At 35.9% G+C, this 21,113-nt stretch overlaps 1 protein-coding gene across 1 annotated transcript; it reads right to left on the bottom strand.

Annotated features, from left to right (window-relative positions):
- Window positions 1–209: 209 nt before the first annotated feature.
- On the bottom strand, window positions 210–20,109 carry LOC111569451 (aldehyde dehydrogenase 2 family member). The gene is made up of 13 exons (XM_023271573.3): window positions 19,911–20,109; window positions 16,437–16,541; window positions 13,978–14,118; window positions 12,393–12,472; window positions 12,183–12,294; window positions 7,576–7,704; window positions 7,137–7,250; window positions 5,895–5,997; window positions 3,576–3,760; window positions 3,264–3,428; window positions 2,621–2,778; window positions 1,079–1,193; window positions 210–676 (listed from the first exon to the last, which is right to left on the bottom strand). Exons 1-13 carry the CDS (start codon window positions 20,025–20,027, stop codon window positions 644–646), a joined length of 1,557 nt encoding a protein of 518 aa, XP_023127341.2. The 5' UTR covers window positions 20,028–20,109; the 3' UTR covers window positions 210–643.
- Between the last annotated feature and the right edge of the window lie 1,004 nt (window positions 20,110–21,113).

The raw sequence follows: 21,113 nt of genomic DNA, 5'->3' as shown, positions 1-21,113 counted from the left end.
ACCCCTGAATTTCTGTCAAATGCTTGAAGTTTCCCAGGTTTCTCAGACCAATGCTCCAGTCAAAAAAGTGATGGAATTCCACAAATGTAAAATTCTGACTTTGAAGTCAGCTTCATCAGGGACTGGAGCAGTAATCACAGAAACTAATCTTCACCTTCCATGTGCCAGTGTTGACTTAACTGGAACCCACATAAAGACGACAAAGCATAATACCTCAAATACATTTATTCTGAAAAATTACAAAAAAAAGCTCAGTCTCCAGATTACAGAGTTTAGTTCACATTTAATAACTACTGCTGTAATATTTTTATGCATGAAAAGCATGTGCATGAACAGTTTTTTAAATTCTAGTGATTGAAATATCTTCTGTGTTGTGATGAAATGCTGTAATCAATGTATTTATAATTTGGCAACTATGATATTTTTAATGCTGTAAAGTTTAAGTGGGGTTTTAGTTCACTGTCAAAAAGAATCCATAGCGAAGATTCAAGCTTGCTTCAAAGGGAATGCTCTGCTTACATCTATCAGAAAGCAAGCAGAATTATTCAGTGCAGATCACAGCAGAGTATCAAACTCTAAGGTCTCTTCTCATCATTTTTCTGGCTGACAGCAATCAGCAGCTCACTGGCCTCAGTGCACATGTCTAAGAATTCTTCTGTGGTACCTTGATGGTCACCTGAAAACACAGACAAAAAATAGGCTTACTCTCACATAAAATTACAATAAAATCCCAGCATCCTGAAATCATGGACACCCAAAGTCCAGGGAATTTCTCTACACTATAATTTTTAACAGTTTCGCAAGGAATGTGTTGTTGTTTAACTAGGAGATTTCTTATACCACAGCATACCTTAATACTACGGTACTCAAAACACAATTACACTATATAAATGTGGACAAATTTAGCAGCCACATTTGATCCCGACTGTGGTATTCTGAAACACATCAATTAAACAATATCCATCCCATTATTTGAACTGATTACTAATGTTTATTGATTTGAATAGAGACTTTACTGCCAGATCATGTCTGAACTACCTGCTCCATTATGATTTAATGATGTATGTTAAATAATTACCGTTTTAACTTCAGTATAGTTGTCCAGACCATACTCTCCGAGCTCTCTGCCATTCCCTGAAGCCTTGTAGCCTCCAAATGGAGCCTGAGCACCAAACACGTCATAACAATTTATCCTGCAAAGGAACCCATACATACAGATGAAATTAATAACAAATAAGTGCAAATGATGTAAACATGGAATATGTGTAGTTTTTGTAAGGTTTATGGTGAACTATGGAAACCAGGTTTCAGAAAGATTTCAAAAAGTGACATGAAACATTTAAAAAATACAGATATAAACATATAAACCTGTATTATTAAGTATCCATATCCTATAACAACCACTGGTATCCACTTAGTATCGTAAAAATCTTGTTCATGCCATTAGTGGTTGCCACAGTATATTCTTCAAAAGAAAAGAGACTGTTGCTCACACAACTCTACAGCAAAGTGCTTCAGAAAGAATAAAAACACCTGAAAGAAGTTGGTGTTTAAACTCCAAAGATTTCAGAGGCTGTAATGCTAATTAGCAGCAGTAATTTTCAAAATTTCCAACTAAAAACATCTTTAATTTAGCCAGTAACAGCTCCACAACATAAATGCCAGAATTGTCACCTTTGGGTTTATTGATCATGGTGTACTAAATGGCATTCTAACTGCAAGTTCCAGTAACCAGCCTTCAAACCGCCAGAAGGTTGGATTTTAATAACAGGTACAGAGAGCTTGAGAGTAGTATTGTTAAAACAGGACGCACGAATACCAAATAATACAAGTACTACAACAGATTACTCCCAGAGTATGTACACAACACATCTATCTATCTATCTATCTATCTATATCTATCTATATCTATCTATCTATCTATCTATCTATCTATCTATCTATCTATCTAGCTATCTAGCTATCTATCTATCTATCTATCTATCTATCTATCTATCTATCTATCTATCTATCTATCTATCTAATCTATCTATCTATCTATCTATCTATATCTATCTATATCTATCTATCTATCTAGCTATCTATCTATCTATCTATCTATCTATCTATCTATATCTATCTATATCTATCTATATCTATCTATCTATCTATCTATCTATCTATCTATATCTATCTATATCTATCTATATCTATCTATCTATCTATCTATCTATCTATCTATCTATCTATCTATCTATCTATCTATCTATCTAATCTATCTATCTATCTATCTATCTATCTATCTATCTATCTATCTATATCTATCTATATCTATCTATATCTATCTATCTATCTATCTATCTATCTATCTATATCTATCTATCTATATCTATCTATCTATCTATCTATCTATCTATCTATCTATCTATATCTATCTATCTATCTATCTATCTATCTATCTATCTATCTATCTATCTATCTATCTATCTATATCTATCTATCTATCTATCTATCTATCTATCTATCTATCTATCTATCTATCTATCTATCTATCTATCTATCTATCTATCTATCTATCTATCTATCTATCTATCTATCTATCTATCTTCACTGTAATGATTTTTAGTAGTATCACTCTTACCAGACTGTACCAGCACGGAGAGCATTGGACACATAGTTGGCCTTATCAATGTCCTTCGTAAACACTGCGGCTGCAAGACCATATTTAGTATCATTGGCTCTTGTCACTACCTCCTCCAGTGTTTTAAACTTCAAGATCTGCATCACCGGACCAAAGATCTGCAAAAATAAAACATGAAAGATTGAGAAATCACTGAGGAGTTACATAAAATCTGCTCTATTAATAATCAACAAGTCAAATAAGTCAGTTAAATAAATAAGTTTTATACAATGAAAAGCAGACAAAAAATCAGCATAAACTGCAATACATAGCAGAAAGAAATATAAACAAGCAAGAGAATTTTTTCCCCTATAGCAGAATGCTACTGTAACACAACAAGACCATTATGTAACACAGAATTAAAGACTAGAGCTCTGCAGACATGAGGGTGTACAGCTGGTGTCTCTTGGCTGCCACGACGATACTGTTTCCAGAGAGCACCTCTTATGTATTGTACTACCATCAACTTCAATCAGCAGCGTTTGGAATTTAACTACGACAGTGAAAGCAGTCAAAAGGAAATCAGTATGTAGACAGCTGTGGATTGTATTTTTGTTTGTTTTATTTTTTATTTAGGCATATTAAATTATCGAGCCTATCCCACCTCCTCCCTGGCAATGACCATGTTGTCTTGGACATCTCCAAACACAGTTGGCTGGATGAAGTATCCTCTGTCTGCAGCCACTCCTCCTCCACACATCAGCTTGGCACCTTCTCTCTTCCCACTGCTGATGTAGCCCAGAATCTTATTGAACTGCTCCTGATCTACCTGCACAGGTTATCACAGAGGGAATAGCATCAAATGTAGATGGGAGTGAGTGCCAAAGTATTTTGCAAGTACCAAATAAGCTTGAAAATTATGTCTACGTGGGCAGCAGAGTAGCAGTGAGAGATTGTGAGTGATTATATACGTTACCTGAGGTCCCTGCTCTGTCTTCAAATCAAAAGGGTCCCCAACCACTCGTCTCTTGGCTCGTTCAGCACTGCGTTCCACAAACTCATCGTAGATGTCTGCTTGGACGTAAGTTCGAGAGCCAGCACAGCAGCACTGGCCTTGGTTGAAGAACAGGGCAAAGTGGGACTGCTCCACAGCATCTTCCACTAAACAGGAAGTGGCAAAAACAAGATTAGGAAATATTCTTAAAAACAGACAATACTAACATATGTTTTTGTGTACTGGTGACATAAGCCTCTTGTCAGACACAGGATATGGAACATTACTGCCCTCATCAATCCATTAAAGTGATGGCCTTCTAGTCATATCAGGCATGATTCACTTTTCCGCTAATGTTCCACATGGAGAGATACTCCCCAAGTGCCAGAGAGGGCGGCGGTACACATGTGGTATTTGCCATTCACATGAGACTAGACAATACACCAAGTTATGTATATGCATAATAATGCAATAACAAACTAAATCTAAAATAATAACAGCTGATCATGGTATACAAATAACAAACAACCAATTTTATCTCTGATTTGAGTCAGAATTCAGAAACACAGAGGGAATAGTTCTTAACAGCCTGGAGGCGCAAACTTTAGCTCATGTTGAAGGGAAAAAGTCAGATTACATTCCTCATTGGTGAGTATCTTTAATCTTCAAGCTGTTAGTGTTTGTTCTCATCATAGTTCAGTTTTATCTTCATGAACATTTTATTTTGCGTGACTGTGAAAGGTGTGTCGCTATTTCAAAAACTGTGAATTAAGCGCTTCCGTGTTTGTTCTTGGATCTATACTGGTAATTAAATATGGAAAAATAATTTATTAAAGCACTTCACAAAACCATTACCATTAGTACCAGTACCATTGATTGCATGTTTCTATCCATTAATGTGACATCTCAGTCCAGACTTATGGCATGTTGAAAGTAATATGGAAATACTGCTGGTCCAACCTAACTGGCACAACTTTTACACAAACGTGAGCACGGTGCACGTTCAGACATAAAGCCGACGCTATCAGATTTATACAATAGGCATGTCTAAAAGGGGCTAGATAGTAATTCTGGGACTTCCCTGCTATATAACAAGCAATGGTAGCAAAAATCTTGCTTTTGTGGACATCCAGTCATTTAATTTATTTTCAAAAAGAGCACTCTTTTAACACAGTTGTGTAAGGAAATGCTGTTACTGTGAGACTACGAAATGAAATGCAGCGTGTCTTGCTGGTGATATTCTGATACATCTATAGTCTGTACTTACTGCCATTTATATGAGGCAAACATCTATCCACAATTCATAAAAGTAAAGCCAATGCTTGAGGAACTTCAAGTACATTTTAATTTTTGGGGGGGATTTTAAGCTTTGTGTACAAGATTTAAAGGCTGAGAATCTGTTGTTTGTTGTCATTAGTTTTCTTTTCCAAAGTTTTATCTTACTTGTTTTAGAAATTCAACACATCTCTAATAGAAAATCATCTGATTTGTCAGCTTTGTGGCACTTGGTGTAAGCTGTGCATCTACTAAACTATGAAATAGAAAACTTTCCTCTCGGCAAAGCAAATAAAAAGACAAGACCAGACACTTTAACTAACTAATAATAGAATTATGGCCAGATGAACTTGCTTAGAGACCCTACAAGTGGACAAAGCCATTTAGCTGGACAAATTATTAAACAAAGCTACAACTACAAATCAATTTTCTGTGCACTGACAGTAACCCAGGCTTGGTTTAAATGTAACAACAGCAGTTACAGTATTGTTCAAAAGTTTCAGGCACTAAAACTGTGAAGATATTTCAAAAATTGATACTCGCGTGACAAAGAGTTTGGCCAATAGTTAGGAATGGAGGTTGGTCCATCCTGTTGTGTAACTAAATCTAGTAGACTTAACCGTGTGATTAAAATTGATACCGAGCCACTGGAAGAACTATGTGATGTCCTGTTTGCATGAAGTGAAGCTCACAATGATTATAAGCACACATGGCAGGTCCACCAAAGCTTGGGTCAAGAATTGTTCCTGGATGTTCCTGGTTCATAGCAGAGTAGGGTTAATCATTTTTAGTGCAACTACAGGCTGTCTTATTTCTTCCAGTGTTCATGTAATCCTTGACTCACTGGTGTTGAGATCCGTCACTGTGGGGGTCACAGAAGCTGATCTCAACAGGTCATATTAGAGGATAAGAATCTAAACACCTTAAGTGCCATAAAGTTTTGCACGGGACTGTACAGTATGTAGAAACATACCACAAACACTCTAGTATACAGTCTTTACAGATTAACACACACAGACTACGTACTGTTGGCATCAGACAGGATGATATTGGGGCTCTTTCCTCCCAGCTCCAGAGTGACTTTCTTCAGGTTACTGCTGCCTGAAGCCTGCTGGATCAGATGACCCACCTGATGGACAAAGACAGGAAAAAGACATCTTCGCTTCAGATTACATTTCATAGATGGAAAAGTTATTGTTATAAAACATAGTACTGCTTATTTAAAGCATTCATTTGTAACCCTTCGGTGAGAATTTAAACAAGTTACACAAAGTCAGCATTGGAAGAATTCCCATAAATATTTCCTACATTATTATCATTTTTCGCTGTCACCACTACTGCAAAATGACTCCGTGGCACAGACAAGACTTAAAACTTGCAGTGGAGCCTTGATACAAGGAGCTGGGAGAAAATAAACCAGGAGCTTCTTTGCTTTCTTTCACTCCCATAGTGGTGTTGATTGGCTGATGTCCTGAGTTGCTGGTTGTTGTGAGACTGAGGAAAACAGAAAGCAACCAGATCTTTGTGGCAGCAGTGCCAACAGTGATACCATCATCTTTTTGGATCTTAAAAAACTCCTCCAAAAGAATTAACCAGGTCAACTTCAAATCTGGTCAGTGCCTTCCAAATTACTTTACAATGTGAATTTTTAAAACTTTTTATCGATTGCCACTGTCATGGCAACGCAGCCAAGTTCAATCTCCCTCATATTAGTTGTGCTTGACATAAGTCAGTTACAGTCATATCACAACCTACTTTCAACAGGAAGTCAGTGTTAACTACCAAACATCATCCAATTTATATGAAACTTACATGGAGCATGACACACATGACATACAGCAACATGACTAGTAGTGCTCTAAAAATATGTGAATCTGGACTGACATACTGATTTTAATCACCAGCGATACAGCTAGCTGGTGGTGCCACTCTCTGCACTAGGAACATGTAGATTTTTAAAATTTGCTTCATTCTAAAAATTTCTTACCGTTATGTTAAAATAAAAAATAAAATATATATACATATTTATTTATATTCATATATTTATTAATATTCATATGTCCTTAATAAAACCATTTGACTGTGGCACACCTTTACATGTATGAAGGTGTGAGGAGCATTGCTAGTTGCAGCTGAAATTATGTGACTTCTTGCAAGTTTGTCGCCATAAACAGATCTTCTGTCTTTTTAATTATTTTGAGCATGTACACAGCATGTTATCCTGTCCTACCAAAGATAACTAAAGGCAACAAAACTGAATTCTCCTACCTCTGTGGATCCAGTAAAGGCCACCTTGTCAACATCCATGTGTCTTGCAATGGCAGCCCCAGCTGTCGGTCCCATTCCAGACAAAATGTTTACAACACCTTCAGGAAAACCCACCTAGAAAACAAAGCAAGTACATGAAACGTTGATAAAATTTAATCTGAATTGTTACGGAGTATATCTTTGTCAAAAACAAAAAGTTACTCCAAGAGGACGCTGAATATTCATGTCACAACTGAAGTCTGTCACATGCTATGAAGTGGAGGGCAAACTTTAATAAGACTGTTCGCATCAGAAGTTTAATATTTCTCCATTCTCTGCAAAACCGCCCATGCTCGGAAGTTGCTTGGGATATAAAAAAAGAGAAGGATGGATGGATAGATAGACAGATTATTCAGAATCAATAAAGTCCCATTAACTACAGAAAAAAGCAACAAAGTACCTCTTTGATCAGGCTAGCAACATAGAGTGCTGTGAGTGGTGTTTGCTCTGCAGTCTTCAGCACCACAGTGTTACCAGTTGCAAGGGCCGGGCCAAGTTTCCAGGCCAACATCAAGAGAGGAAAGTTCCACTGCAGAGAGAGAAAAAAAATAAAGATCACAAGTATAGGTATGGTCTCATCACATTACACTTCCATGGTATGAATGTTAGGTCAGTTTCCCTCACTTTCCATCAGTTGCTGTCTCAGTTTAATTTTTCTGCTACTCCAACTGAACTTTCTGAATGTACATTTGCTTCAGAAAGTATTTTGACCCCATAACATTTTGCACACTTTAGTGTATTACAGATTTTCTTTCAAATAAAAAAAATTTAATTTTCGGCCAAATGCTCAGTATTTATTATACTCATTATAATATAAATGTTTGAAAAAATCTAAACATCAAATCTTTCATTTATAAATTGTGTTCAGGTGCATTTTGTTTGCTTTAATTGTCCTTGAGATGTGACTTAAACCTGACTGGAATGAATCTGTGGCAAACGGAATCTGATGGACATTTTTCATAAAGACACACACCAGGTTGTATATGTCTCCAGAAGGTCACAATAAAACCAAACCATGGAGTCGGAGAGAATACTTTATGTAGACCTCCACAATACGCCTGCAGAAGTACAAAGGAGGTCACAGATGTAAAACTTCAGCTGTCCCCAGCAGCTCTGTGGTCTCAATCATGAAACAGAGAGTTGGCTGCCTTGCAACACTGAGTAACTGAGCAAGTAGGTCCTTGGCCAGTGTGGTGAGCAAGAACTCATCATTTAATGTGAATTATAAAATTTGAATTTAAATGCATTTTTAAAAAAAATGTATTTCAATAAACTTGAAACCAAATGTAATATTTTGAAATTGAATTCATTTGTTTCAAAATTGCATTTGATCCTCTTCAAAAACTCTCTCTTCCCCTCTCAGTATCTGCTCACCAAGCTCCACTGGCTCTTCCTTTAATCCTGACACCCTTTTTCAAGACAACTGATTGGTCTTTAAGTGGTGCTTTTACATGCACTGATCTGTTAACTGGAACATAACTTACTCCAGGGCATCCTCTCTCAGGGACAGGAGGATCATTTATAATGATAAGAATTTAATCAAGTTACCAGCGCCGATGTTGCACCTTGTGAAAATGCACATGACTATCTATGGGGGTGCACATATGGGTCTGACTGCCATCTGATGATGCAGGTATTACACAAAGTAAGAGGGAAGGAGTTCTAAACAGCTGGAAGGACAACCTTCATCTCATCTTGTGGGGGAAAAAACAGGGATGGCATCATTATAAGCATCATATATCTGTGATTTAAGTTGCTAGTGTCTATTTTCACTGCAGTAAAGTTTTATTTTTGTGGACATTTTATTTTATTGTCTAATTGTTTTGAAATTGTAGAGGAAAGTGAATGAGAAGTGTGTTGTGATTTTGGAGCACAAATTGTGCATGAAGTGCTCCATGTGATGTTTTTGAAGAAATATTGGTTCTGAAATGTGGAAAACATGTTTTTCTAAATTACACCTCACAATTTGAAGTACCGTTGCTTGAGTGTGAATTTATTAATATGACAGCTAGACTTAAGGCGTGTTGGAAGTGGTACGGAAATGTTACAACGTCCGATGAGTGCAACTCTTATGGAAACGTGAACATGGTGCACATTCAGACCTGAAGGCAACATGTTAAATTGTCATCAGATTAACAGAATTGGGTACATGTTTGAAGGGGGCTGCTTATTACCTAGCTAAAACCACCCCTACACTACACTGAAACATGTTGGTGGCAGATTGTGGGTGTGCATCTCAGTGACCAGTGGTCAAACTCATTTCACCTCTCACTGACTGACATCCCACTGTCCATACTGTTCTAATGCACTGTGGAATTCCATTAAATTACACTCAGACCTTGAGTTGTTACGCTACATAACTGAGAGCCTGGGAAGTTATTGTCTTATGTCTAGCCCCATCCCAGCTCGTTCCAAAAACTGTTCAGTCAACTTTACAGTCGCCACCTCTGGTTAAAAAAAAAGTTCTGGTGCAGGATGCGACTACAACTCAAATGTTGGATACTTTTTGATTAATTTAAAGCATAACACTGCAAATGGTAGGTATTATGCACATTTTACTGTGTAGTATTAATAAAGAGATTCCTGCATGGTAAAGTAACTACAATGACAGTCATAAGAATCATTATTGCAACATATCAAGTTCACATTTCATATAAATCTTGATAATATCTTCTTTAATATGAGCATGAAGAAGTGCTTTATCTTTGATGGAGAATGTAATTTGACCAGGAAGAATGGACAAGGTGGCAGATTTGTGTGAGTTGTATATTAGCACATACACCTTATTTCCACCGTCAGTAACAACTTTGTATCAAAGTCAGACTTGCATGGCTTTGTGTTTGTATGTACAAAACCCACTTTAATTTCATTCAAACTTCATTTGTTGACTCCATCCTTCTGGTTGCAGAAAATTCCAAGACCTACGGTCAATTGTTTCTGTGTTGGATCCTGTAGGATCCCAGTCCCAATGCAGTTGTCTTCTGTGAAGCATCTTTTGCTGGACTGACAAAGTTAATTCAGAATGCTGCAGACAGAGCATTAACTAAAACGAAAAGTTTTGAACACATTGCTCCCATTTTAACTTGTCTTTAATGGTTCCCAGTTTCCTCTTTAATAATGACAGAACTTTCCTCTTATCTGATTCACTTTTTATTGAATCAGAAACTTGAATCAAAATGTACGCTTTTATGTTTTTATATATATATATATATATATATATATATATATATATATATATATATATATATATATATATATTAGGGGTGGGACGAGACACAATTTCCACGAGACGAGACATCTCACGAGATTGAGTTCACGAGATCGAGACGAGACGAGATTTTAACTACCGTTTTTAATAATACATGAAACCTATTTTTCACAATATATTTTCTTTTTATTAAGCAGACTGCAACGTCATTAACAAATTTAACTCTAAATATCAGCTCTTAACAAACAGGAGTGTAATTCTCTCTGCAATAAAATAGTTTTTTAGCTGAGAAGGTTAACAAACTAAAAGTGCTTTCTTTTTAAAGTGCAAAACAAAATGTGCAAACATTTGTGGATAACTCAAAAAAATATATACTAATCTGTTGTTGTTTCGAGGTTGTTTTTGGTGGCGTGGTCAGGTTCAGGCTTTTGTGGTAGTTCTGTAAATGTCTTTGCATACAGCTCGTGTTAGCTCCTGTATATGGCAACATCTTTTTGCAGTGTTTACAAACGGTTTGTGTCTTGTTTGCGGATATTTTACCATCTTTTTCTTCCACCGGAAAACCAAAGTGTTGCCACAATGGAGATTTAAAAGTTGGGGATGGATCCTGGATTTCTCCTTCGTACTCCATTGCATTTCTGGCGGTTCTCTCTGTCTCGACTGCAGCACATGTCTGTGCACACACCGGCACACACGTATCAAAACAACCCGCGCACTCATTGCGCACTGTTGCCCCTTAGTGGTGGGGGGTGTCATTGCATATGTCAGCAGTAGTATATTGAACAGGCCAAGATAAAATAAATACTAAAGGACTGTTACTTAAACTACAATCTCGTGGAAGGCGTGCACGGGAATTCTCGTGACATTTTTATCTCGCGAGATCTCGTGCCACGAGATCTCGTCCCATCCCTACTATATATATATATATATATATATATATATATATATATATATATATATATATATATATATGTATGTATATATATATATATATATATATATATATATATATATATATATATATATATATATATATATATACATATATATATGTATATATATATGTATATATATGTATATATATATATATATATATATATATATATATATATATATATATATATATATATATATATACATATATATACATATATATATACATATATATACGTATATATATATATATATATATATATATATATATATGTATATATATATATATATATATATATATATATATATATATATATATATATATATATATATGTATATATATATATATATATATATATATATATATATATATATATATATAGTAGGGATGGGACGAGATCTCGTGGCACGAGATCTCGCGAGATAAAAATGTCACGAGAATTCCCGTGCACGCCTTCCACGAGATTGTAGTTTAAGTAACACATATATACACACACATACATATGGATACACACACACACACACACACACACACACACACACACGTAATATCTTATTTCACATTATTTTTATGTTTTTGTCATTTTGATCTTTGCCTGTTGCATGTTTCATTTATATGCACATAGGTCATGCCTGTCCTACAAAATGTGCTATATAAATAAAAAGAATTAGCTTGACTTTCAATTTACCAAACAAGACTGAAAATGTGCAATAGTAACTCTGAATGTTAGAGCCTTTACGACCATAACTAACCATTTCACGGAGCATGCCCTGTAGGTCTGTTTCATACATCCAAGATATAAAGAGGATGTTAAGTAAGAATTTTGAATTTTTTCTCTCGGTATAGCCATCCACCACCTTCTTACCGGTATGATCTGCCCACAGACTCCAATTGGCTCATGTCTGGTGTAGCAGAAATAATCTCCATCAATGGGGATGGTTTTCCCCTCCCATTTGTCAGCCCAGCCTCCATAGTACCTAAATGCAATAAAGATGGGTTCAGCTGTGCTGGTGTAATTGCTTTAACCAGTGTTTTTGTTCAAAAGTTTAAAGCAATCTGTGTTGTATGTTAGTACCTGAGGCATTTCACCACAGTAGGCAGATCCACAGCATAGGAAATTGCATATGGCTTCCCATTGTCAAGAGTCTCCAATTCCTGCCAACAAAATAACAATTTGATCAATTCTATATGTTGTATTAAACACTAAGCCAAGTTATGATATGAGGTATTTCCAAATGTCTTGGATAACAAATCTATACATTGGTTCTCCTGTAGCAGCCTGCATCAGCCAACAGTTCTGTGTGCACAGAAAGCTTTTATTCAAGTTGGAGCAACTGGACGATTACTGTAATTATTAAAATTTAGTTATCTGAGAAAATAAGTAGATATGATGGAAAATGGTGGCTTCTTTGGTCAAGCAAACATTTGAAAATTATGGTTAAAAATTGGCATTTTTTAGTCACATGATTTAAATTATTTGATTTTAAGATTATCTGGCAATATCTAGAACATCCATAGTGAGGGATAGTTGGAACTTATCTGTTTAAACCTCTGGCATCGAGAGTCAGGTATTCTCTTTGCTATTTAAGTGTGTGATGTTATTATTCCAAGGCCAAAAAGACTCTTTCAGGCCTTCAGAATAACGATTGTGGATACCTATGAGACAGGTAGGGAATTTCAAAAGATCTTTAAATTATTTCAAATAAATCTTTATTCCGCTGCAAGTCAAATCCTTACCAGTGGCATAGATTTCAAACTGCCATTTTTTCAGGACTGCCCATCCCAATAAATTAAAGCCCAGTAACATTTGGACTTGTATGGGAGTCTTACCAAGAAAATGCCTCCACTGTGATCTTTTTAAAAAATATATATATGTTTGATTTCAAGATTTATGTATAAGGTAAGATCTTCAATGGATTTCTGCAAAAAACAACAACAAAAAAAAAACAAATGGTGATACTGAATATTTCAAATATGTAAAGAAGCATAATAAGGACTATTCAAATGAATAAAACTCAAAAGAAAACTAGGAAAAAGACAAAAAATATTTAAAAAAAGGGATAATTATCCTAAATGTACAAGCAAATCCACCAAGAAGTGGGTCAAAACAAGAAAAAAGGAAGGTAGGCTTGTCAAAAAAAAAAGTCCAGATTTGAATCTATTGTGGAAATGGTGAAGATTTAAAAACATGCTGTACATGCAAGAAACCCTGCAAACATTTTGCAACTGAAGGAATTTTGTATAGAATGTAGTGAAAATATCAACCAAATCAAGGTGAGAGACTGGTGAACGATTTCTGCAAAATGCTCACAAAAAGTCATTTCAGCTAAAAGGGACAATATTAGCTTCTACTTACTTTTCCAAAGAAGAATATACATCTGTTTGTATTTTGTTGAACAGATGACTGAAAAAGCAAATTTTCTTGTAGTGTTGTTTACATATATTGTCTTCATTTGTAGACATGATTACACAAAGGCTCAAATGTTTGCTGATATAAATGTGTAAAAAAATCAAAATTTCCCCCCATTGTTGTTACTTTTCCATGTGACTGTATCTGTATGCTCGTTATTAGAACAGATGCTGCAATCATGAATACTTATAAGCAGCCCTGTTTTTACACAATGTTGTTTGGTAGCATTTGACATTTAATAATTACTGACAGCAAGGTAGGCAGAATCCCTCTCAATGGCATCGGCCAGCCGGTTGAGTAGCAGACCACGATGAGAGGCATCCATCCGGCGCCAAGGTGACCCCAACGCGAAGGCATTACGAGCAGCTTTGACTGCCACCTCTACATCTGCCTGAAAATATAACACCACAACAGGATTAACTGGATGAGTTGGACGCTATAAAGGAATGTTCCTGTTATCTTTACAGAAATAAATAATCAAGACCAGAAGTAGATCACATATCTCACCTGTATCAATAAAGGGCCTTTATTGGCTGTCAGTTTTAAAATTGATTTCAAATCTTAAGACTTATCTTTTTAGCGTAGCATTCTTTTAATCCACTGTAATTTTCTCTCCTTTGTAAGCATACTCTTTATATCCCTATGAGCAGTTGTGAACAACACACATGCACTTGTAAAGTCCATACATATTGTGTATCACGGCAATCTTGAGTTTGCAATGATTCCTGTAACTGAATTTTCTGTGATGAAATTATTGAAGCACATACATCTTTGTCACAAAAACATTTATGTATTTTGATGCTTTCATTATAGGTCTTGTGGAAATATGATAAAAATTGCTGGGTAAAACATATACATAGTAGTGCTAATACTCTGGTTAAATGTCACCATTCACAAGCTTCTGGTTGTATCTTTCACAAGTCCTCTTGACAGAATTGGTACAGTTCAACTAAATTCATTGGATTGTCTTTCTGACACAGACTTCTCCACATGTTTTCAATGAGGTTTAAGCCAAGACTTGGGAAAGGCCAGCCTCAAACCTTTACTCTAGCCAAATTTAGCTATTTCTCTAGCATTTCTGTGTTTGTGGTTATTGTCTTTTTGGAAAAGTCAACTGTGTCTCAGACCCAGCCTTTTGACTGATGATTTTAGGTTATCTTGAAGAATGTGATGTTGATCGTTTGCCTTCACTATCCCAATGACTTTGTGTAAAACTCCAGTTCCACTGGCAGTGAAAAATCTCCAGACCATAACACTACTGCTGCCAAGCTTGACAGTAGGTATGGTGTTGTTGGGATTAAAGGCCTCGCCTTTTTTCCTCCCAACATATTGCTGTTCATTGTGGCCACATAGCGAAACATTTGTTTCATCTGACCATAGAACCTTCCTCCAAAAGGCCTTTTCTTTGTCCATGTGATCAGCAGCAAACTTCAGTCTAGCCTCAAGGTGCTGCTTCTAGGGGAAGGTCTTCCTTCTTACGTGGCATCCACGGAAATGTAAGAAAGCTTGAGTGTGGAAACTATAACCTGCGTTTCAGTAACTTTTAATTCATTGCAGAACTGCTCTATGGTGAGTCTTGGTAGTTTCCTGACCACCCTGCCAACTGCATCTTAGCAGCTGGGGATAGCTTCAATTTTCTTCCTGATCATGGCAGTGACACAACTGTGGCATGAACTTTACACTTACAATTGTGTGCACAGTTGATTTTGGGATCTGCAGCTGCTTTAAAATCGCTCCAAGTGACTTTCCTGACTTGTTCAAATAATTGATTTGCTTCCTCAGATATGTGCTGTGCTCATTAGACTTTTTCATTGTAGAGTGTGTGGCTGAGTCTAATGAATGTGTCAAATAGGCCATATTTACCATATCATGGTAAATGATGACTGAATGATGATTTTATCATTAAAATTGTCATTCAAGTTATGCATGTATATTTTTGACCCAGCAGATGTTGTCATGATTCCAGAGAGACCCATGATAAATCTATGAAAGAACCAAAATGACTGATCTGTGCTTCAATCATTCCATCATAGTAAATTGAGTTATAGGAACCCCTGGAAACTCAAGACTGCCAAATGTAATATCAAAATTCAATTTACAATATTTCTTCATTATGTGTATTATTTCATTTTATTTGCAATAATTCCATTTCATGTGCAATACTTCATTCTCATGTGTAATGTTACTTCACTACCGTAGCATCATTGCCAATATTTTTTTTTCATTTCTACACTTTTTTCACCATACTTTTGTTTTATATTATTGCTTTATGGTACTGCATTTATTTCCATATTATGCATTTTTTTTCTCTGAGCAATATCTGGTACAAGAGTTTCCTTTTAGATTAATAAAGCTTTATTTCATCTCATCTTAAAGTTAATGTTCCCCAAGGTCCATCTTTTGCCTACTGCCTTTTTCAGTTTCTCTGTAGTCAGTCAGTATAAAATCATCATGTCTTCTTCCATTGCTACGTAGGTAACAGAGTTAGATGTTACACTGCAATCCGACAATTCTCCCAGAGTGTGGACACTATGCATATGTTCAAACGTTCAAAGATGTTTTAGAACTATGATAAATCTTAGATCATTGTGTTTGGACTTCTAGCTCTTATAAGTATTTTAGTATAATTTAGTTCCAGTAAACCAGATTGACATTAAATCAAATGTTACTGCTCAAAATCTTGGTGCTTCTCTGTAAATGACTGTTTACCTCATCAGCCTCAGCCACTTGACAGATGACTTCACCAGTCGCTGGATTGATGGTAGGAAAGGTTTTCCCACTGATTGCATCCTTCCACTGGTTGTTGATAAACAGCTGAAATATTGAATGCACCATTAGAAGTGCTGCATTTCTACCAAATCACACAATAATCCACTGTTTAATGAATGATTTCCTGGAACTTCAGAACATTTGAAATTATTTATTGTTAATAATTAAAAAACAACAGGGAATTATCAGTTTCATATGCTACTGAGATGTGCAAATCTCTTCACAACAGAACAATAAAGTACATTTATAAGTGTTTTTTGCAAATGCAAGTTTACCTCTTGCCATATAAGAAGGGTGGTCAGTATTGGAGTTTACACTCCTGAGGTTTCTAAAATTCTTCTTTTGTGATAAAGTTTGAGTGACCTTTTTTACTTTCGTAGCGAGCTTTAATTTGTTCAGGAACAGCTACTTAAGTGTACCTAATAAAATAATGGCCTTATATGTATACATATACATGTATATATGATACGGACATGAACTACAGACTGACTACAGCTGGCAGGGAGGAAGAATCGTGCCTTTTCTATTACGGCCACATGCTACAACAGGTAAATAAGAGAATAAGTTTTTCATAACTCTGGTGAAATAACTCTTTGACCTTAATGTATGCAGGCTGCAAACTGCAGCAAAAATATTCCTTAAGCTTAAAAACAAAACAAAACCTCTTAAATCATAATTGTTCTGCATCAATTGCCAAAGGGCAATTGTACATAATCACACACTGCCGATTAAAAGTATTCACCCAAATGGAAATGTTCCACTTTTATTGCTTCTTAACATGGAACTACAGTCAATTTAACTTGGCTTTTTGACAAGAAAAAAGGACTCCATGTCAAACTGAAAACAGTATTCTACTATGTAATGCTAATTAATCAAAAATCTAAAAAGAAAATTAAGTGATTAAACAACTCCCTATAAAACTGACTCACCTAATTCAACACAGGTGCAGGCAGTTGGTCCTAGAAGTTACAAAACTTGTGAAATCTGAATGTAGTGAGTGTGTCTCAAGTGATTGTTGAAGAAGACAACTGAGTCAATTGCTGCTGATTATGTCTAAGTGTTTGAGAAGCCAGGGTGTCCAGTCTTTTCTAGAGCTGAAGGTTGCTACCTGCTGTTACATTCTAGAAAAGGCGTGTATTACTGTGAAATTTGGGTCTTTCAGGGGTGAGGCATTAAAGTGTTGTCTAGTTGGGGGATATAGGTGAACTTCTGTTAAGAGTTTAAAGTTGATAGAAGCATGGTTTGATATATATTATATATCTGACATAATATTGATAATGTTGGATTATATTTCAGAGAGTTGTTGATCAGAAAATGGTTGTAAAGCTTTCCCTTTAACCTTCAACTTCACATAAATCATTCCTCTAACCAACAATAAACCCCAAAAAAGTCCCAGAATTGCTTATTGTAGTTAAACCCACTGTAATACCAGAAAATGTAATATACAGCAGCTGACTACCAGTTACTGAAAATAATGGTGCATGAGTACCGTAGCTGGATAAGGTCATTAAGCACATTTATAAAAGTTTGCAGTTTACCTAAAAATGAATGGAATTGTTATCCCAGATGTAAAAAAAAAAAAAAAAAAAAAAAAAAAAAAAAAAAAAAGCACATTCACATATTTACTGTAATTGGAGAGAATGTTCAAAGCTAAAACTTTTGTTTTAGACATCCAAGGAATGCAAAAATCAGTAGGCATAATGACTCAGCATTTTAATCTCAGACTGAACCTTTTGCTGCCTGAAAGTTACAACACAGATTTGCTGCATAATTATTCTGTCTGTGTTCTCCAGTTCAGTGCATTTTGTATTGATTTTTGGCTACAGCTACCAGTTCCCCCGTTATCCCCAGTGACAAATCATACTCAGGACAAATCGCCATACAGTTTCTGGTGAAACCTTCTCTGGATCTTTTACTTTTATTTCATCTTATTATTACTTATTTTATTCAACATCCCAGCTGTGTGGTACGAGGCATAGGACAGTGATTTTTGGTGTGGATGTAACTGAGTCAGTCTCTTTCCATTTGAAAACAAAGTCCAGTGAACTAAACATTAGGAAAGGACAAAATGTTATAGAAAAATATCTGAAGCACACATTCTATATTGTACAGAACGTTGTTAGGTAGGGGACTGAAACCACAATAGTAAATAAAATACATTATACTATATATCACGGTATAACAAACGTATATCCATATCACCAAATAGGTTAGTCAAGCTTCAAGCATATCTTGAAGACATAAGGATCTAGATGATCTGTTATTTTCTACTTCAAAAGTCGGACAAAAAGACGTAGGACTACAGTGTGACTTGGGGGCGTATCCTCTCCAGGTTCTCTGAAAGATAATTTACAATTAAAAGAATTTAATGAGTTTACTGGCGCTGAAACTTACGGCTGCTACTGCTGTCTGATGCTAAAGGTATTGATTAATTCTGAGGAAGTAGTCTTAAACAGCAGGAAGCAATGAACTTCAGCTCCTGTTAACATCTTGTGGGGAGAAAAGCAACCGCTATAGGTGAGCTGTCACTGTCTGCTTTCATTGCATTCAAATTTAATTTTTATTTCAATATGTTACAGATTTGAAATTGAAGAGCAAAGTGAGTGAGAAAGGTGTGCTGTGATTTTAACAAATAATCTGTGTACAGAGCGCTCTCCGTGAGGTTTTTGGACAAATATTCATGCTGAAATGTGAAAAGAGTCTTCCCTTAATCACTTCACAGGCTCTAATCAGCCAAAAACAATTCTCTGCTGAAAAAGAGCTTTATGGATCTGCTCATGATTACTCTCCCTTAATGACCTGGGTGTGACAGAACTTCAAGAGCCAAATCTAAACTGTGAAAACCAAATATATGTGCAATGATAATTCAAATATAAAGCATTGAAATTCAGTTTCTAGTGGCTAAAATTTCTGCCCATATACCTTGGTAAGAAGTGCTGTTGAACTGAAAACCCAGATTAAACCTGAAGTTACCCATATTATTGGCAAACAGCTTGTAAATACGTGTTCAAAACCTAAAAAAAATCACAAGTAGGCACGGTAAATGATAAAGGCTATTTCAGGTTAATTTTTGACAGTGCTACTGTAGATAACTGACCTTACATAACCTGAACAGTCCTAATGGACCTCAGTGCTGCCAGCTGATTGGCTCTTCAGCAACACGTGTTTACAGTACACATAGATGGACTTAGATTAGTCTCGGCCATCGACCTCGGCCCTTGTAAGGCACGTTTTCCAAGCACAAGGAAACCGAGAAGGATAAATTTAACAAACCAGTACAATTAATCGTTTTAAATCCTTCTTGGCACATTTTTGCAATAGCTTCATCGCGGTTTCATAAAGTGACAAAATGCACTTGTTGACGGCGTAGTTGGCTGCTTTCCAGCATCAGACCACCGTCGTGGCTAACTATACCTTGTTGTACTGGACGTCGGGCTGAGTGTTGGGCGCTGGGATGGCGGCCGCAGAGTAGTGACACACCGAGAGTCGACTCAGCCGGGTCGATACCCGAGAAAGCACAGTACGGAGCATGATACCTCTTCCTACGCACTACACACGACCGAAGAAAATATGCACGTCCCAGGAGTCCCAGGTGAAAGCTGAGTATGAAGTCACAGGGCTTTGAGGACCTCAGGCCCCGCCCATATTGGTGACGTCATATATATAACAGCTTCTCTGTCTCTCGCTCGCGCTTCTTCTGCTGAGATTTGCAGCAGACTAGACACAACAGAGGTATATTACTGCTATCTGTAGGTCATTTGTTGTAGAATTCCATTAGAATAGTGACAGGTCTGTACGGTTGAGAAATTCAATTACGGATTTTGTTGTTTGATGGTGTTTCACGCTGAGTACTGATTTCAGTGAAACATCCAATTTCTCATCGGTTGTGCTTGCATGATGCTTGTCTGTGTGATGGATAAATAGGTACATTATATTAGAGCATGATTCACAGTTTCTGCCTCTCCTCAGATGCATATATATACATATACACTATCAGTCAAAAGTTTGGACTTTCTCATTTAATTGTTTTCTACATTGTAGATTAATACAGAAGACATCAAAACTATAAAAGAATACATATGGAATTATGTAGTAAACTAAAAAGTGTTAATCTTCAGCATTAATCTACAATGTAGAAAATAATACAAATATTTTATAATATAATATAATAATAATAATAATAATATAATATAATATAATATAATTCTTTAAGCAGCTCCTTCAGCAGCAGACTGAGACATCCACCCTGCAAGAAAGAGCGCTATCGCAGGTCCTTCATCCCATCTGCTATAAGACTTTACAACATCAGCATCACTGGCTGATGTTAACATAAACTGGACTATATCATTACCACCCCAAACCATAAAATTTGCACAGACATTCTTGCACTGCACATCTTTGCACTTTTAAACTTTATTTTTATTTTTTCTGTTAAAAATTTTGCCACCCTTGTATATATTGTAAATAAAACTGATGTAACAATGTAAATTTCCCCTGGAGTGGGGAGAAATAAAGAACTTTATCTTATCTTATCTTAAATAAATAAAAGGCATTGAATGGGAAGGTGTGTCTATATGTATATGTTTTGTTTGTTTTTTACAGTTAAATTTATTCAAT

Source organism: Amphiprion ocellaris, chromosome 9 (assembly GCF_022539595.1).
Source record: "Amphiprion ocellaris isolate individual 3 ecotype Okinawa chromosome 9, ASM2253959v1, whole genome shotgun sequence".
NCBI classification, from domain to species: domain Eukaryota; kingdom Metazoa; phylum Chordata; class Actinopteri; family Pomacentridae; genus Amphiprion; species Amphiprion ocellaris.
This window is presented reverse-complemented; position numbering and strand designations above follow the sequence as displayed.